The sequence below is a fragment of the Mustela nigripes genome, chromosome 1, assembly GCF_022355385.1.
Source record: "Mustela nigripes isolate SB6536 chromosome 1, MUSNIG.SB6536, whole genome shotgun sequence".
Lineage (NCBI taxonomy): Eukaryota > Metazoa > Chordata > Mammalia > Carnivora > Mustelidae > Mustela > Mustela nigripes.
In genome coordinates, this window is record NC_081557.1 from 12,654,981 (window position 1) to 12,672,385 (window position 17,405).

A 17,405-nucleotide genomic window follows, 5' to 3' on the forward strand; every position below is an offset into this window, starting at 1 on the left:
TTTTTTTAAAGATTTTTATTTATTTATTTGACAGACAGCGATCACAAGTAGGCAGAGAGGCAGGCAGAGAGAGAGGAAGAAGCAGGCTCCCTGCCGAGCAGAGAGCCCAACATGGGGCTGGATTCCAGGACCCTGGGATCATGACCCGAGCTGAAGGCAGAGGCTTTAACCCACTGAGCCACTCAGGTGCCCTAAATAAAATCTTTTTTAAAAAAAAGATTTATTTTAGAAAGAGTGTGTGTGTGCAAGCGGGGAGAGGCAGAGGGAGAGGGGGCAATCTCAAGCAGACTCGCTGCTGAGTGTAGAGCCTGCCACAGGGCTCAATCCCATTACTCTGAGATCATGACCCAGAATGAGACCGGGAGTCAGAAGCTCAACTGACTGAGCCACCCAGGGGCCCCAGAAAATGTATTTAAAGGTATTAAGAGGAAGGTCATGATCAGATGCCTACTTTAAAAATAGCACTTAGGCTGCATGAGAATTATTGGATTGGATTGTTGTTAAGCCCAGATAGGAGGTCATTTTGGAATCCAGAGAGGGAATGGTAGCCTAAAACTAGACATTGAGAATAGAGAAAAATGTATGGTTTATAAACAAAAATAATTTACAAAACTTGGAGCAGTTAAGGGCTTAAGCTCTGTAACGAAACTCCCTGGGTTCAAATCCTCTTCCTGTGACTTGCTAACCGTGTAATTGTGGTCGATATGTTACTTAGCTATGCCACGGTTTACTCATCTGTAATAGCAGCTACTTCACAGGATTGCAGTGAAGAGCAAATGAATGAATACTGGTAAAACCCTGACTTAGTATATTACATGGCATGCAATAAGGATTCAAGAAATAGTATCTTTTTTTTTTTTTTTAAGATTAATGTTTGAGGGGTGCCTGGCTGGTTCAGTCAGTGGAGCCTGTGACTGTTGATCGCAGGGTTTTGAACTTGAGCCCCATGTTGGGTGTAGAGGTTACCTAAAGATTTTTAGCTTTTCCATCCTCCTTGCCACTTGCCGTGCTGGCTGCACGCTCCCGAGTCGCTCCATAGCCACGCCTTGCAAAATCAAGGAAATCAAGGACTTTCTGCTCACGGCCAGGTGAGGGATGCCAAATCCATCAAGAACAAGAAAAGTAAGGATAACATGAAGTTTTAAAGTTCGGTGCAGAAGATACCTTTACACCTTGGTCATCATAGACAAGGAGAAGGCAGAGAAACTGAAGCAGTCCCTCCCCCTGGGTTTGGCAGTGAACGAGCTTAAGTGAACCTGGCCCACTGATTTGAACTATATTAAAGTTTTAAAAATTAGGAAAAATATCTTTAAAAATAAATAGATAAGGGACACCTAGGTGGCTCAGTGGGTTAAGTCTCTGCCTTCAGCTCGGGTCATGATCTCAGGGTCCTGGGATCGAGCCCCGCATCAGGATCTCTGCTCAGTGGGGAGACTACTTTCCCCTCTCTCTGCCTGCTGCTCTGCCTGCTTGTGATCTCTCTGTCAAATAAATAAAATCTTTAAAAATAAATAAATAGATAAAAATCACTGTTTGATTAGATACAGAGGTTAAAGGAGAACAATCAAAGATGACTTGTAGTTTCCAGGCTTGGGCAGCTGGATGTAAGAAATGGGAGGTTTTGGGGTTAGGGAACGGAGTTCATTTTCTAGAAAGGTTGATACAGGCTATGGCATGTTTAGTGGCTCAGGAAAAAGGTATTTGGGCAGAAGTAGGACCTGGGAGTCAGCAGCAAGCCTTTGGAAATTGAAGCCATGAGAGAGACTGAGATTGCCAGGGAAGTACCCATAAGGAAGGTGGCTGAGGACAGACCACTGCCTGGTAGGTAGTGCCTAAGAGGGGCAGGAGAGAATTGAACCGTGATTGTCTACATCCAAAGCTCACATTCTATTACAAACAGCTTCTGTAAAATTTTTAATGAACTCTCCTGTGAGTCTAAAAAAAAAAAATTTGAACTTCTCCTTTGTGTCAAGCAGCGGGTTATACCTCTGTGAGCAGATAGTCTCAGTCATAAAGCTTCACTTCAGTGAAGGAGATGGACACTTACAATATGGGTATCTAAGTGCTCTGATAGCTAGAGTACCTCCTCGTGCCCAGAAGCACCTAACCTAGACTTGACGTGGGATGGGGAAAGGCTTTCTGAAGAAGTAATGACCAAATTAGATTTTCAGGGTTTTGTTTTTGTTTTAAGATTTTATTTATTTGAGAGAGCGAGCAGGAGTGGTGGTTGGTCGGGGCGGGGGGAGGGGCGTGCAAAAGGAGAGGAAGCAGATTCCCCACTGAGCAGGGAGCCTCACAATCCCAGAACTCTGAGATCATGACCGAAGCCCAAGGCATATAGTCAACCGAGCCCCCCAAGCAGTCCCTAAACTAGATTTTGAAAGATAAAATGGTGTTAGCTAGGTAATGACAAAAGGTTCCAGGCGGACAGAAGGAACAGATTTCTCCTATTTGAACTTCCATGGAGGAAAACTGAGAGAAAGAACAGCACATTTGGGTGGTAAAGACTCTGCTCAGCCCATGAACATGCCAGTTTGCTTAAGATAAAGTGTTTGGACTTCCTTCCAGGTGAGGCAGTCCCAGCTCATTGCTGCATCCTGTCAGCCTGCAGCCCCTTCTTCACAGAGCGCCTGGAGCGGGAGAGGCCAGCTCAGGGTCGGAAGGTGGTGCTGGAGCTGGGGGGCTTGAAGATCAGGACACTCAGGAAGCTGGTGGACTTCTTATATACCTCAGAGATGGAAGTATCTCGAGAAGAAGCCCAGGATGTGCTTTCTGCTGCCCGTCAGCTCCGTGTATCTGAGCTAGAATCCCTTCAGCTAGAGGGTGGGAAGTTGGTGAAGGCTCCCCAGGGCCGAAGACTAAACAGGGAGTGCTTACAGCCTCCAGCAGCTGCACCAATCTCTGCCAGGGTGGTGGCATCCAGCCGCCACCCTCGGACTCCACTGCCTGTGACCCAGACTCCTTGCCCTCTTGGGCCAGTGAGATTGAAGTCCTCCGGGAAGGACGAGGGGCCCCTAGAGAAAAGCAACCGACAGAATGCAGAGAACTTGTCTGGCAACCTGCTCAAGAAGAAGGCCAGAGCTTGCCCAACTCCACAAGAAAAAAGCTCTTCACCATCAAGCCACAGTCAGGGACCAAGAGAGAACAAGAGTGACCCTGCCATTGTTCCTACAGCACTTTCTCCACCCAGTATGTACCCTTCTGTAGATGAGCGGCTATTGCCCAGAAAGATCAGACTGAGTCGCTCAAAGCCGTCTCCTGATACCTGTACATCCAAGCCTTCTAGCATGGTAAGCAGACCCACCTCAGTACCCACAGCCCCTGGCCGGCGCCTTTGGCGGCAGAAGAGTATAAATAAAGTACCAGAAGACAAGGAGAAACCAGGGAGAGCTAGTCCTCTACAGAGCATCCCAAGCCCATCTGGCCTTGGGAAGACAGGTGGGAGCAAGAAGCGGAGCCCTGAAGTCAGGGCACCGAACTCAGACTCTGTAGAAGAGGGGCAAGTTGGAAGAGTGAAACTTCGGAAGATTGTCAATGGGACATGCTGGGAGGTGGTACAAGAGCCTCCCCTCAAAAATTCTCAAGACAGCCCTCAGATCCTGGAAGCTCAGCACTTGGAAGAGACTGCGAGTACTCAGCCATCCTCACATAAAGAGCAGGAACTGTCATCTGCTCAGGTAGACCTTTGTCAGGACTCCCCCTTGTGCTCTAGATTCCAAGACATTCTGCTCTCTGCTAGCCGCTCCCCAGACCACGCAGTAGTGAAGTCTGAGTTCGGGTCCAGTCCAGAACTGATAGGGAAGGAACCTGGGTTGGCTATGGACTGCAGAGAGCCCTATGCATTTGACACAGCCCTGCTGGGGCAGCCCTGCGAAGCCGAGGAGTACCGCATCACGAGCGCTGCTGCCACCAGCGAGCTAGAGGAGATCCTGGACTTCATGCTGTGTGGCTCAGACATTGAGCCCCCCATAGGGTCTCTGCAAAGTCCTGGAGGGGAGGGCTGCAGGACCCCTAGCTATCATCTGACAGAAACAGGAAAGAACTGGATTGAAGGGGATGAATGGTGTTTGCCAGACTTGGAACTCTGGCCCAGGGAGCTCACAGGACTGGAAAAGGAACCAGTTGGTGAGAACAAAGAGCCAGTTGAACCCTTTAGCCCCCTTGTTATGCCTTCTGAGAACAAAGAGCCAATTGAGTCCCTTAGCCCCCTTGTCATACCCTCTGAGGTGAGTGAAGGAGAGGTACTTTCAGTAGGAGGTTCCTGGACTCCAGATCTGGAAATTACCAGTTCCCAACCACTGGATGGTCGGAGAGATAAGCTTCATATGGACTCTCTTGACCTTCCCCAAAGGTCCTATGAGGACCTCTCACCTCCCTGTTCGAACTGGATGGACACTGGGCCAGAAGTGTCCCTAAGTATGGATGAGGTGTTGTATTCTGCTCCAGAGGCGGGCAAGGAGGTACCTGACAACTCTGAGTTGTTGGACCCGCTTTCTGCCAGCTCCGAAGAGGAAGAGATTGATGTGGTGGACTGGACATCAGAGGGGAGGCTGGTGCCCACTGGTATTCCCTCTGTGTGGCCCGACCCTTCCTCAGAGTCAGACACAGAAGTGGACATACTAACGTAGAACAGGAAGTAGGTTAGGGGCAATGGGAGGGTGGGAAACGTTGGCTAGTGAAAGGGATATTGACAGAGGCTAGCATATGCCAGGTCCTCTTAGCACAAGAGGCAGGTATACTCCTAGCTCTCTTAAGGTCCTTTCTTCTCCCCAGGCTTTGGGAGCCAGGCAAAAATAGTACCATAGGTACAAAATTATGAACTTGAACCATCTTATTTCATTGTAATCTATTTTCCAGTTAGTGATAAACAAGTGAAACTATAAACTGTGGTCCCCAACTCTACTGGATCATAAGTAACAACCAGCACCAGGTCTCCTAAGTTATGAAGCATCTAGTCACTGCTAATTCAATAATAAATGAGAAAAAATACTTTCTACAAAACATAAAATATTTTAGAAGGTGTGAAAACAGTGCTGGGGTGGAACAAGTGGGTACAACTAACAGGACACTTTCCCATACCTAACATGTGTGGCTTATTGAGTCCAGTATGGGAGGTCTAGCCAGACCTTTGCAAGTGCCAAAAAGACATAACCCATCATCACTTCCAAGAAGTGAGTTGATAAACATAGATGCTTTTTTAAAAAAAATAAATTATTTGCTTTTTTTCCCCCCACAGTTTTTGCAAGTATTTCACATGATCTACCAGAGAACCTAGGAGCTCCAGGTTAATTTGTGACCTCAGAATATGAAAAAAAATACAAAGGGAGCCAATCCCACAAAAAGCTGGTTTTGTCCATTTCTTATCATAAGATTAAGTTTTACTTTATTATTCAAACACTTTATTTCAACTTTTATTGAACCAAATCCAAGAACTGTTCAATGCCTTACTAGCGGGTTGCCTCACAAGTGAACCATCCTTTCTGGAGGGGAAGAAACCACGATTTCAGGTACATGACTAAAGTTTGGCCATGTTCCATCATAAGTGCTCCAACATCACCAGAGACAGGAAGCTGTAAACATGACAAGGGAAAAAAAAAGTTTAGAGAAAGGGTCCAGGAAATCCAAAAGTCTGAGGAAGCTGTGCCCCCCACCCCAGAACCCACAAACCAAGGAGAATTCAAGAATTGCACCCTCCCCCATTTTACTTAGCATATCAGGTGCCTGACAACGTGTCCAAGGACTAGAGATAAAGACCCGTCAAATCCTTGGGGCTATGAGGGATACTACTGTAGTTTTCACATGGGATTAACAGAAAACATACTACAAACGAAAACAAAAAACACAAAAAGGTAGGGTAGGGATAAGCACACATGAGGTTACACAAAAATTCTGGCCAGTACAAGGCGGGGAAAATAGCAAAAACAAGTGTTAATAACTTTAACTCCCAAACGAGGAAACCAGTGGGATTTTATACCACCAGCTTTAAGAAACGAAAACAACTGCCATCAGGGGTGCAAAATAAATCTAACGGAAACAAAAAGGGCCCGTACCCCCACCCACGGCAATAATCCACATCTTTAAAGGGCACAAATTGCATTTCTACAGTCATTCACATTAGCATCAGCACCCTGTAACTTAGCTCAAAACATGCGTCCAATTAGCAAATGGCACACCAACAGGAGTGTGAGTTCTAGTTTTCCTACCCAGGAGCAAAGGGGAAATCCTGAGCAAGAAAAGAAGTTGTAGATCGTGTGTGCAACGAGGGCTGCTTCGCAAATACCCAAATCCACCCAAGCCCCCTTCAAACCTCAGCGTTGAGGACTTCTATCCAAAACACCCTACGAAAGGTGCTTCTTCAGCTCCTTCACCACCTCTTGAGGCTCCGGGAACTTCAGTTTGCGTGGGGGCCCCTTCTTAATCCCAGTCCAGAGCTCCACACCTGGGAAAAGACCAATAAAGCCAGTCACTTTGGAATGCACCAGCACGTCCCCCAAATGCCGAGGTGCCCACGGTCTGAGACCAGCGCCTCCCGCCTGCCCCCAGGCCTCGACTCACTGCTGCCGTCTGGGCGCAGCAGCGTCACCTCGAAGCTGCCCCTCCGGGGCTTGGCAGGGTTCACCTCCACGGGAAGCTCCGGGGTCTCCAGGCGCAGCGCCTGGCTCAGGGCCGCGGCGTTGCGCCCGTAGACGCGTCAGCTCGTGCTAAAGAGAAACGGGGAAGGTCAGAGGCTGGGGCTTTGGCCTGCGACGCCCTAGTCCGCCTCCCCGGGCCTCTCCAGGCCCCTCACCAATGCTCGATCACGACGGTCGCCTCCCCTGCCTTCGCTGGCCTCTCCTGTTTGGCCGCCGCCGCGACCACCGCCACCTCGGCCTTCCGCTTTCTCCCACGAGAAGCCATGGCGCCCGGAGATCTGCCGGGAGCCGAGCCGGCCTGGGCGCGAAGAGGGGTCCGGCCCGCACCGCTCCCAGCTCCAAACCACGGGCCCGGAAGCCCGCCGCCGGAACAAAGCGTCTCCCTAGCTGCGCAGCGCATGGCCCGGCGCACACGTGGTCTGGGGGCGGGCTCCCTGGGCACAACCACTCTGCCCGCGGACGGGGGGCGGGCCTCTCAGGACATAACCACTCTGCTCGCGGATGGGGGGCGCTCCCTGGGGCACTACCACTCTGCACGTGGCGGCGGGAGCTACAAGAAGCCCCAGACCGAACCACCCGCGCTTGCGGAGGGGCGCGGACTAGGCAGCTCTCAAACAAGCCTGGCTTCACACAGGCGTTTCTGCAAGCCTCCATCGCGCTAAATAGCTTGGACCACAACATACAAACCCCACCCCCCGCTCCCTGGAAACCGCGGCCCAATCCCAAACCAAACCCACAGCCTAACTCCGTGAGGTCAGTACTCTGGGATTCAGGTAACTAAACTTCCCAGGTCCTGGGGGCCATTGCTGGGCAGTTGGAGAAACTCAACAGGATGGCCTTTGAAGTTTAGGAGGAGATAGGCGCTTCCTCTGCAAGGCCAGGCTTTTCTAATAGGCGAGGAACACACAGAGGCACAAACAAAAGGAAATCCCAGTTTCTTTATTATGGAAAACCATCAACTGGGCGTTGGGAGTAGGGAGTAAGTGAAAGGCCATTCCTGCCCAAGGGCTTTCTCTGGGAGGCCCCACCTCACAAAGGAATGTCTCAAACCTATTCCCCTTCCTCCCAAACTCCAAAAAATAGGGGGATTATGCAATATTATCTTCGATGAGTACACTCAGTGGTTAAAGGTTCCTCCTTGGGACCAATGACAAAAGTAGCCTTATACTTTTTAATGAAGGCCACAGACCAAGCCAGGAACTGCCTAGAGAAGCAAGTGTCCTTGAGGGAAAAGTCCTAGCGCAGACTCCATACACAGGCATCTTCTGCTGGGTTGAATATCATCTAAGCAGACTGTGTAGGACAACTAAGAGGAGGGATGAACACACAGCATGTTGGAGACATGTGAGTGATGGACAAGAACTGATAACTGACCCAAGCTTGGAGGGAAAGCATTTCCTCATCCATGGCAGATTTCTCCCTTCTTCCAGTTAAAGTTGGTCACAGCAGTGGAGGCCATCCTGGAGGGTGCCTGTCAATTCCCTGGAAGCCTCTTTAAAATCAGAAGCAGCACCCTGCCCCACTCAGGGATAGCCAAAGGAGAAAACATAAATAAAAGGCCCAGGCCTTACACAAGGCTCGTGGTTACAGGAGGGGCAGGGCCTCAGAGGTGAGGAAGCACTGACAAGGCAGGGATTCTATTTGTCCTTCTTGCTTTCCCCATCTGGTACTTCCATGGGGTTTGAGGCCACAGGCCGCTCCTCAGGGGTATTGTCTCCACCCTTTGATAGCTTCTTGGCCCGTTGATACAGTTCATTCAAGTTGAATTCTCGGATCACATTCTCCTGCACAAAAGAGGTACATACACATATCAGGGTTCTGGTGGGACAGACCTTACTAGGAAGTAAGAAGTATTCTGACACTTAGACAGTCTAGGAAAAAAGGAAGAAAAGGACAGAAATCTATTCTAATCTAACTCCTTTTTTGGGTACCTGGAAGAGTCAACCCTGTACAGTTAAGTACCCAGTATGCGACCATCCCTGTGCCAAGAATTACAGCTACACTATTTAATATCCTCTACAAAACAACCCTGTGATCCGAGTGTTACTCTCTTCAATTTTCTGCTAAGGAACCTCAGGTCTACAGACTATACTGACAAGGGCTCTTGAGACTGAATCTTAACTAATAACTGTTCCCCTGTACTTGGAGTTCTGGCACATGGTAGAAGCACAACAAATTTTGCTGAGTGAATTCATGAATGAAATCCGGTAACTAGTCCACACCCTCAAAACTAGTGGGCCAAGCAGCAGAGCCAGGAATCAAACCCAGGTTGGACTCCAAAGCGGACCACTGTTCTACACCCTTCTCCAAACCACTCGCTCACTTTTTCAGATACCTCAGAGAAGGTCCAAGAGACAGCTCGTCCTTTCTTGTCAATCTGTGGCCGCCGCATGACCTCTTTGCCACCTTGGAATAGGATCAGGGTAGGGAGCTGCTTGGTGAGGGGCGATGTGCTCACTTTGTACCTACAGGACCCAGAAAGGGCTCTATAAATGCATCTGTCTACATCACTGCAAGTGATTTACTGCTAGGCCCTCTGTCTAGGCCCTTACGTACCGTGTACTAACATCAGTGTAGCGTCCAACGTCCACCTTCCCAAAATTTAGTCCTGTACAGTTGTACCTAAGAAAAATATATTATTTACATAAGGAAAGAAGACAGTGGGCCAAGGGAAGTGGAAATACAAATACTTAGGGAGGGGGGTGAAACGCCTTTGGTTGCAATGTGAGAAATCAGGTCCAAAAACAATGAGAGGGAAAGCACAGCACCTCTGCTTCCGTCATCCCTCCCATACAGTACTCACTTGAGGGAGAGGTCAGCATAGATAGGAGCGAACGACTGGCAGTCATTAGACCAATTGGCAAAGAATTCCACAATCCAAGTGACCCTCTTGTCCCGCTCTAGCTCTTCCTGCCACACACAAGGAAGAACCAGTGAGGTGAATCACAAAGGCTTCCAGAAAAGTTCAGACTTGAGCATCTAACTCCTCACCCTGGCTTTCCCTCCCCTCTCTCCCTCAGTCCTGAAACAAACCACAGTACCCTTGATTTCCAATCTGAAGCAGTTACTCCTCCTAGTGAGTAAAAAGCACAACTACAAAAACACCCACAAAGGACACAAGAAACAAGGAGAGAGGAAGAGAACTCACATCAATGGTTTTATCACTGAAGTACTTGATGTACTCAGGGCCCATATACAGAGGAGGTTTACACGTCATCAGGAACACTAAACATGGAAAACAGATGTCAGAGGAAACAAATAAAGCCTACAGCAGGAGATTTACTTCCAAACTGACTCAAAGATTTTAGGACCCAAAGAATATGCACTGTGGACATATGCAGACCACTGGCACATTCCCTTCTTCTTAAAGTTTCTGTAGATTCTTATCACCTGAGCCACATACATAATTAACTAGGTAAAAGATATGGAAGAAGGGTATGGAGAGACCGATCTGGGGTTGGAATTTGGTTCCCACAACCTATCTCCTTACCTATGCAGAGTGTGATGTAAAGCAGGCCCATGCGAATATCCAGACGGAAGAAAAGAATTGCATTGGCCACTTTACTAAACATGAAGATGTTGCCTATATGTTGCTCCACAGTGACTGAAACACAAAGAGGTCACAGGTCAGGCTGGGCAGCATGCTTCTATATCCTTTTTGTCACTCTTCCTGTGGTACTTCGAAATGGGAGAGGGGAAAGAGGATAAAAGTCCAAGATCAAATTCAGCTCTGGCATGGAGTGAGGGACTCAGTCACCAGATAATGCCCCTCTCCTAACAAGGATGAAGCAGCTCCAGAGGGCATGTGGCCTGAACTGGAGAAACTGAGGCGCAGGCTAAACTTACTGGATCTGCGGTTCTTCATCATCACAATGGCACTGAGGAACATCAGGATCTCCACTTCTCTCTGGAACAGAATCAAAGTGATGGGAAGGCCATAAACAGAGACGCTTTGGGTGGGGAAGGGAGCCAAATACAGACTAAAAACCAACAGAGACCCAAACTGGCGATGGTACCAGCAAACAAATAACTGGCGTTGGCGAACATGTAGTGGGAACACCACTAGTCAGGTTCTACCCTGCCACAAACTTGCTGGTGCCCTTCGCCAGATCACTTAACCTCTGAGCTTTGGTTTCCTCAGTGGAAGAGTATCTGTCTCAAAAGGTTACTGTGAGGAGTACATGAGATAATAGGTATGAAAGAAATGCATAAAGCCCCAAACCACATGATATTGTTAGACAGTATTACCAACTCAAAATAAAACAAAATAAATAAAACTTTTCCCATCCAATATTCATTGTTTAATCCATGCACCTTTAATAGGCTTTGAGAGTTGAAGGGGGCCTCTCAGAACTTTAGAAGGCCCTTCTCAGTACCTTGGGCTTTTAGTTCTTTCTCACTCCCTGGGCTCTAAGGCCTGTGAGACAGGCAATAATCACGTCCAAGAAACAAGGTAATTTCAAAGAGTAAAGACTGTAATGCATAACAAGGATCCTGTGAGAGAAAGCATGCGAAGGGAAGGCAACTAGTCTAGATGGTCTGAGGCCTACCAGACCTTCCTGTTTACAGTACAGGAACCCAGATCACTATTTCACACAGAACCAATCAACCACAATTTACAGCTAGAAGTCAGGGACCTTAGGTCCTGGGTTTTTAGCATCAGTTTCCAACAAAAAGTAATCAACTGGCTTTAGCAACAGACATATAAAGTGGGGGCTAGGGAATACAACAGATCTTACTAAATATTCCAGAGCAGAAAGCAGCACATTTTCACAAATGAAGTTGGGTTGAGAGCTGGTATTTAACAAATGTGGAAAGATGAACTTAAAAGAAAAAAGAAAAAAAAAAGGACCTGTGGTCAAGCAGGAGGCCAAAGTAGGAGTGAAAGGAAGAGTGCCTAAAGACAGTGGGTCACTGGCAAAGACTGGCTATGTATACTCCAAACTCTGTTTCTGTTTCCTCCTGCGCATACTGCAGCTGGATTCTCGGTCTACTTGAGCTGAAGGAGCACTGTATGACTAGTATTCCTGCGTGGAATGTGAGTGGAAGCCATGTGCCACGTCTGCGCCAGCCAGTAAGCAGGTGTGTGTCCTCGCATTCCAGCTTCCTGTCCTCATCGGCAGGCCGGCTGATGATGGCAGGACCCTACGGCCATAGGGGGAGGCAGAAGGAGCCAGGGTTCCAGACAAACGGTATAAAGCAGAGTCCCTTTTGGTCATTCTGCATGTTTGTTCCTTGTTTTTAAACCTTTTATTATGGAAAATTTCAAACATACATAAAAATAGGCTACTAGAAGGTAGCAGAATGTGCCCCCCCCCAATATGCCACTTTGGATTATTCTGCATAATAATTTTGAGCCTAAAAGCAATTAAGAAATAGATACAAGAAAAGCTCCTTGCCCTCTAGTTGTCTAAAAGCAAGACATAATTTTTCTTTTTAGATTTTATTTATTTATTTGAGAGAGAAAGCGTGTGCAAGCTCAAAAGCACAGGGAGGATACAGAAGGGGAAGGAGAGGAAGAGAATCTCAAGCAGACTGTGCACTGGGCTCAGAGCCCCACACCGGGCTGGATCTCAAAACCCTGAGCCAAAACCAAGAGTCACAAGATTAACTGACTGAGCCACCCAGGTGCCCCGAAGCAAGACATAAGTTTTTTTGTTTGTTTGTTTGTTTTTTAAGATTCTATTTATTTATTTGACAGAGAGAGAGACCACAAGTAGGCAGAGAAGCAGGCAGAGAGAGGAAGAAGCAGGCTCCCCGCTGAGCAGAGATCCTGATGCAGGGCTTAATCCCAGGACCCCTGGGATCATGACCTGAGCTGAAGGCAGAGGCTTTAACCCACTGAGCCACCCAGGCGCCCCAAGATATAAGTTTTTAAAAATATTCCTCCAACCCTTACCAGAAAGGACAAAAGTTAATCAAGGGAGACAAGTTTAGACCCTATCAGCCTGGAGACAGCACCAGAGGAAACTAAAAAAACAAACAAGAGCCTTTATCTACCTTATTTTACCTTCCCGCAGTCTGCTGTTCTTGGAAGCCTAAAACTTCTCTCCTTTGTGCAGTCATTTCTCCAAAAATGTATTGCTCTTAGGTGAGGATATGATATAAGCCAGAGTTCTTTTTTTTTTTTAAGATTTTATTATCTATTTGATAGACAGAGATCACAAGTAGTCAGAGAGGCAGGCAGAGAGAGAGGAGGAAGCTGGCTCCCCACTGACCCTGAGACTGTGACCTGAGCCGAAAGCAGAAGCTTTAACCCACCGAGCCACCCAGGTGCCCCATAAGCCAGAGTTCTAATCCACCTCTGAGTTAATTCATTTTCCCTGGGTATCTCTAGTACATACATGAGATATACATGTTAATATACTTGTCTTTTGTTTTTAATCTGTTATTAGAGGGGTCTCAGCCAAGACCTCGGAGAGGTGGAGGAAAAATTAATTTTCCTCCCCTACAATACTTTAATCCCTTCTACTCAGATTTAACAGTAACATTTGGCAAAACAGTTCCCTTTCATCTATGCTACCCACTTTTTTTGGAGAAACAAAGCAAATTCTAAACTTGAGTGTGTATCTCTTACATATAAGGACTTTCTTTTTTAATAGAAACTTTTTTTTTTTAAGATTTTATTTATTTATTTGACAGAGAGAGATCACGGGTAGGCAGAGAGGCAGGCAAACAGAGAGGGGGAAGCAGGCTCCCTGCTGAGCAGAAAGCCCAATGCGGGGCTCCATCCCAGGAACCTGAGATCACGACCTAAGCCCAGGCAGAGGCTTAACCCACTGAGCCACCCAGGCGCCCCATGGACTTTTTTTTAAAGGGGGGACATGGTAGAGAGGGAGAGACATAATCTTAAGCAAGCTCCACACCCAGGTTGACCTGAGCAAAATCAGGAGTTGGATACTTAACCAACTAAGCCGCCCAGGTGCCCCAAGGACTTTTTTTTTAAAGAAGTCCCCCCCCCCCACCCCTGCCAGGTCTTTTTAAGTTTGTTTGTTTTAGTAATCTCTACTTCCAATGAGAGGCTCAAACTCACAACTCCAAGATAAAGAACTACATGGTCTTCCAACTGAGCCAGCCAGAGTCAGTTACCCTGAGACTTTTTTTTTTTTTTAACAAACCAAAATACCATTTCACACTTAACACAATTAATAATTCCTTACTGTCATTTAATACTTGGTCCTTATTCAAATGATACCCATAATTTCAAATTATCTTTGTGCAGTTTGTGCAAATCAGGAACAAGCAAGCCAGATCTATGCAATGCATTTGGCTTACTTGTTTCTTTGATCTTCCTTTATCTCTAAAGAACACCTATTCTTGGGGCGCCTGGGTGGCTCAGTGGGTTAAAGCCTCTGCCTTCAGTTCAAGTCATGATCTCAGGGTCCTGGCCCACATCAGGCTCTCTGCTCAGCAGGGAGCCTGCTTCCTCCACCCTCTCTCTGCCTACTTGTGATCTCTGTCTGTCCATTAAATAAATAAAATCTTTAAAAAAAAAAAAAATCTATTCTTGGGGCGCCTGGGTGGCTCAGTCGTTAAGCATCTGCCTTCGGCTCAGGTCATGGTCCCAAGGTCCTAGGATCGAGCTCCCTTGCTCAGCAGGGAGCCTACTTCTCCCTCTGCTTGTGCTGTCAAATAAATAAATAAAGGGCGCCTGGGTGGCTCAGTGGGTTGAGCTGCTGCCTTCGGCTCAGGTCATGATCTCAGGGTCCTGGGATCGAGTCCCGCATGGGGCTCTCTGCTCAGCAGGGAGCCTGCTTCCCTCTCTCTCTCTCTGCCTGCCTCTCTGCCTACTTGTGATCTCTCTCTGTCAAATAAATAAATAAAATCTTAAAAAAAAAAAAAAAAAAAAAAAAAATAAAAAAATAAATAAAATATTTCAGGACGCCTGGGTGGCTCAGTTGGTTGGACAACTGCCTTCGGCTCAGGTCATGATCCTGGAGTCCCGGGATCGAGTCCCGCATCTGGCTCCCAGCTCCATGGGGAGTCTGCTTCTCTCTCTGACCTTCTCCTCGTTCATGCTCTCTCTCACTGTCTCTCTCTCAAGTAAATAAATAAAATCTTTAAAAAAAAAGAAAAAAATAATAAATTAAATATTTAAAAAAAAAGAGAGAGAGAATATCTATTCTTCATTTTTATAAAATCCAATCTACTTATCTGTTGAAGACATTGAGCCATTTGTACTCCGAACTTTCCCACTTTCTGGATTTGGCTGCTTGCTAACTTAAGGTATGTGTTCTTCTGATGATGGTTTTCAATCACCCATATTTCTTGTAAAGTGGCAATGAAATCTAGAGGCTTGAATACAATGCAACCCAAATCTTTTGCCAGAAATACATCATGGGTGGTGCTAAGACACTCCCTATTGCCTCCCTTCAGAGGATACCCGATCCTTTCATCTGACGGTTTTAGTATCCACAGATGATCATTCCCTAGGTTTATCATTTCATTAGGGTTGACATATGCTTTTGTTTTTATTTGGTTGGTTGGGTGTTTGGGGTTTTTTTTTGTTTGCTTGTTTTTGTTTTTAGTAAGCACTATGCCTAATGATGTGGGGCTTGAACACATGACCCTGAGATCAAGGGTTGTATGCTCCACTGACTGAACTAGTCAAATACCTCTGCTGAATAATTTTTAAAATGTTATCAATCCTTGACACTTCTGGGTGGTTCAATCGGTTAAGTGTCTGCCTGTGGTTCAGGTCATGATTCCAGAGTGCTGGGATCAAGTCCCACATCAGGCTCTTTACTTACTGGGGAGCCTGCTTCTCCCTCTGCCTGCTGCTGCCCATGCTTATGTTCTCTAATAAATAAAGTCTTAAAAAAATAAATTGTATCAATCCTTCCATGTTTATTAGCTCAAATTTATCTAAAGAAATCAATTATTTGGGGCGCCTGGGTGGCTCAGTCATTAAGCATCTGCCTTCGGCTCTGGTCATGGTCCCAGGATCCTGGGATCTGGTCCTGCACTGGGCTCCTTGCTTGGCAGGAAGCCTACTTCTCCCTCTCCCACTCCCACTGCTTGTGTTCCCTCTCTTGCTGTCTCTCTCTCTCTCTGTCAAATAAATAAATTAATTAAATTAAATTTAAAAAAGAAAGAAATCAATATTTGTCTATTTCATCAGATTTTTCTCACACTAGTCTAATGCGATATTACAATGTCTAAGTCATTCACCTCACTTCATGTCACCTCACTTTATCATCTGATATCATCATTAGAAGGATGAGTATAGTACAGTAAGGTATTTTAAGGGAGGTAGACAGAGAGACCACAATGACCTAATTTTCATTATGTTACTTTGTCATAATTGTTCTAATTTACTATTAGTTATTGCTGTTAATCTCTTACTGCATCGAAATTATAGATTGATTTATTATATATATATATATATATATACATGTATATATATATATATATAGGACAAGACATTATATATATATAAGGTTTGGTACTATCCAGGGTTTCAGGTAACCACTGGGGTCTTGCAATGAATACCCCCACCATCCCAGCTGCCCCACATAAGGGGGGACCACTATAAAAATAGGAACTTCTGAAGTCGCAGGGCTACAATTGAACTTATCAGTAACACTGGGAAAGGGCAGAGGAAGTATGAAAGCATTAACAAGGATGGAGAATAAAAATAAGGGAGTGGGTCCCAGTAAAGGTCAGGATTCACTCTGGGGACTGGGAAAGACAAAAACTCAGGTTGAACACCCCCCCGCCCCCAACACAGCTGCAGCTGTAGAGCAGAGAGCACAGAGCTTCAACTCATTTTTCTCTGCTCTTACTTAAGTACAGGAAGCGTCTGGAGAGAGATTTCTTTACAATTTTTTTTCTTTTCTTTTCTTTTTTTTTTTTTACAATTTCTTTCCAACAAGTCTAACACTTGTGTTCATTTCTGCATCCTCAGGATGCAGCAGAGTGCCCAGGAGATAGCGCATGCTCTCTGTTCTCTCATGTTCACTGAAGGGACGGCTGATGGAGTGTGCAGGTACTATGGCCAAAAAGTTGTTTCAGGTCGCATTCACTCACTAGTTGACTCATGAGTGACTAGTTTGGCAACTCGCCTAACCTAACTCATCTAACCACGCCGAGATCAACGTCTCCATTAATAAAACCGGAGTACCACCACCCTCCTTTATCTCGCTGGCTCAGGAGGCTTTTCGTGATGGGTAGCCCTGTAACACTACACACGTGTTGAGATTGGGTACAGCTGCTGACCAGCGTGGATGGTGAGATGGAAAGAACCCTGAACTGAAGAATCCTAAGAGCCAGGCTGTTGTGCAAGTTCACCCGCGGTTTTCCCATCTTAATTAAGCATGAAAGGGTTTAGGCTCGATGACGGTCCAGGCCCTACATTCTAACTATCTGGAAGTCCGCTACAGGCTCGGAACCTCAGGTATCCTTAAAAAGGTGAACCTCGGGGCTCCGCATGCTACCTCGGGGAACAGGGACAGTGAAGGTCGCGGGGTCCGCTCACCCAGTCAAAGTCACACGGGTTGCCGTCTTCGCGTTGCGTGGGGAGACTGTTGCAGAGAGGAGGTAGCTTCCTCACGAGTAGGAATGCAACAGAAAGCAGGGCTGACAGAAGATAGTAAGGTCGGGCCAGCCATCGTGAAAGTCGTGGCACCGAATACACCAGAGCAATTAGAGGTGCCAGGACCGCCATCTTCCCGGCCTTTGCGGTGCCCGCCCAGCTTCGGTGTCTGTAGGTCTGGTCCCGCCTCTCCCACCATTGAGACTTCCATTGGGTCTAGTCTCGGATGCTCCGCCTCT

General features: G+C 46.8%; 3 protein-coding genes across 4 annotated transcripts; 1 reads left to right on the forward strand and 2 right to left on the reverse strand.

The window, feature by feature from the left end:
• Positions 1 to 1,754: 1,754 nt before the first annotated feature.
• On the forward strand, positions 1,755 to 5,259 carry BTBD18 (BTB domain containing 18). Its single transcript, XM_059402293.1, has 2 exons — positions 1,755 to 1,821; positions 2,518 to 5,259. Exons 1-2 carry the CDS (start codon positions 1,755 to 1,757, stop codon positions 4,626 to 4,628), a joined length of 2,178 nt encoding a protein of 725 aa, XP_059258276.1. The 3' UTR covers positions 4,629 to 5,259.
• Positions 5,260 to 5,366: 107 nt separating this feature from the next.
• Positions 5,367 to 7,057, reverse strand: SELENOH (selenoprotein H). Its single transcript, XM_059405091.1, has 4 exons — positions 6,788 to 7,057; positions 6,556 to 6,701; positions 6,308 to 6,439; positions 5,367 to 5,570 (listed from the first exon to the last, which is right to left on the reverse strand). The coding sequence occupies exons 1-3, from the start codon at positions 7,030 to 7,032 to the stop codon at positions 6,339 to 6,341; spliced, it is 492 nt and encodes a 163-aa protein (XP_059261074.1). The 5' UTR covers positions 7,033 to 7,057; the 3' UTR covers positions 5,367 to 5,570; positions 6,308 to 6,338.
• Positions 7,058 to 7,556: 499 nt separating this feature from the next.
• Positions 7,557 to 17,368, reverse strand: TMX2 (thioredoxin related transmembrane protein 2). 2 transcript variants are annotated; one of them, XM_059405055.1, is made up of 8 exons: positions 17,110 to 17,360; positions 10,479 to 10,539; positions 10,123 to 10,236; positions 9,781 to 9,857; positions 9,436 to 9,542; positions 9,189 to 9,254; positions 8,968 to 9,097; positions 7,557 to 8,416 (listed from the first exon to the last, which is right to left on the reverse strand). In XM_059405055.1, exons 1-8 carry the CDS (start codon positions 17,296 to 17,298, stop codon positions 8,270 to 8,272), a joined length of 891 nt encoding a protein of 296 aa, XP_059261038.1. In that variant the 5' UTR covers positions 17,299 to 17,360; the 3' UTR covers positions 7,557 to 8,269. The 2 variants fall into 2 exon arrangements, with proteins under 2 accessions (XP_059261038.1, XP_059261047.1); XM_059405064.1 differs by lacking the exon at positions 7,557 to 8,416 and having other exon boundaries at positions 9,005 to 9,097; positions 9,200 to 9,254; positions 17,110 to 17,368.
• Between the last annotated feature and the right edge of the window lie 37 nt (positions 17,369 to 17,405).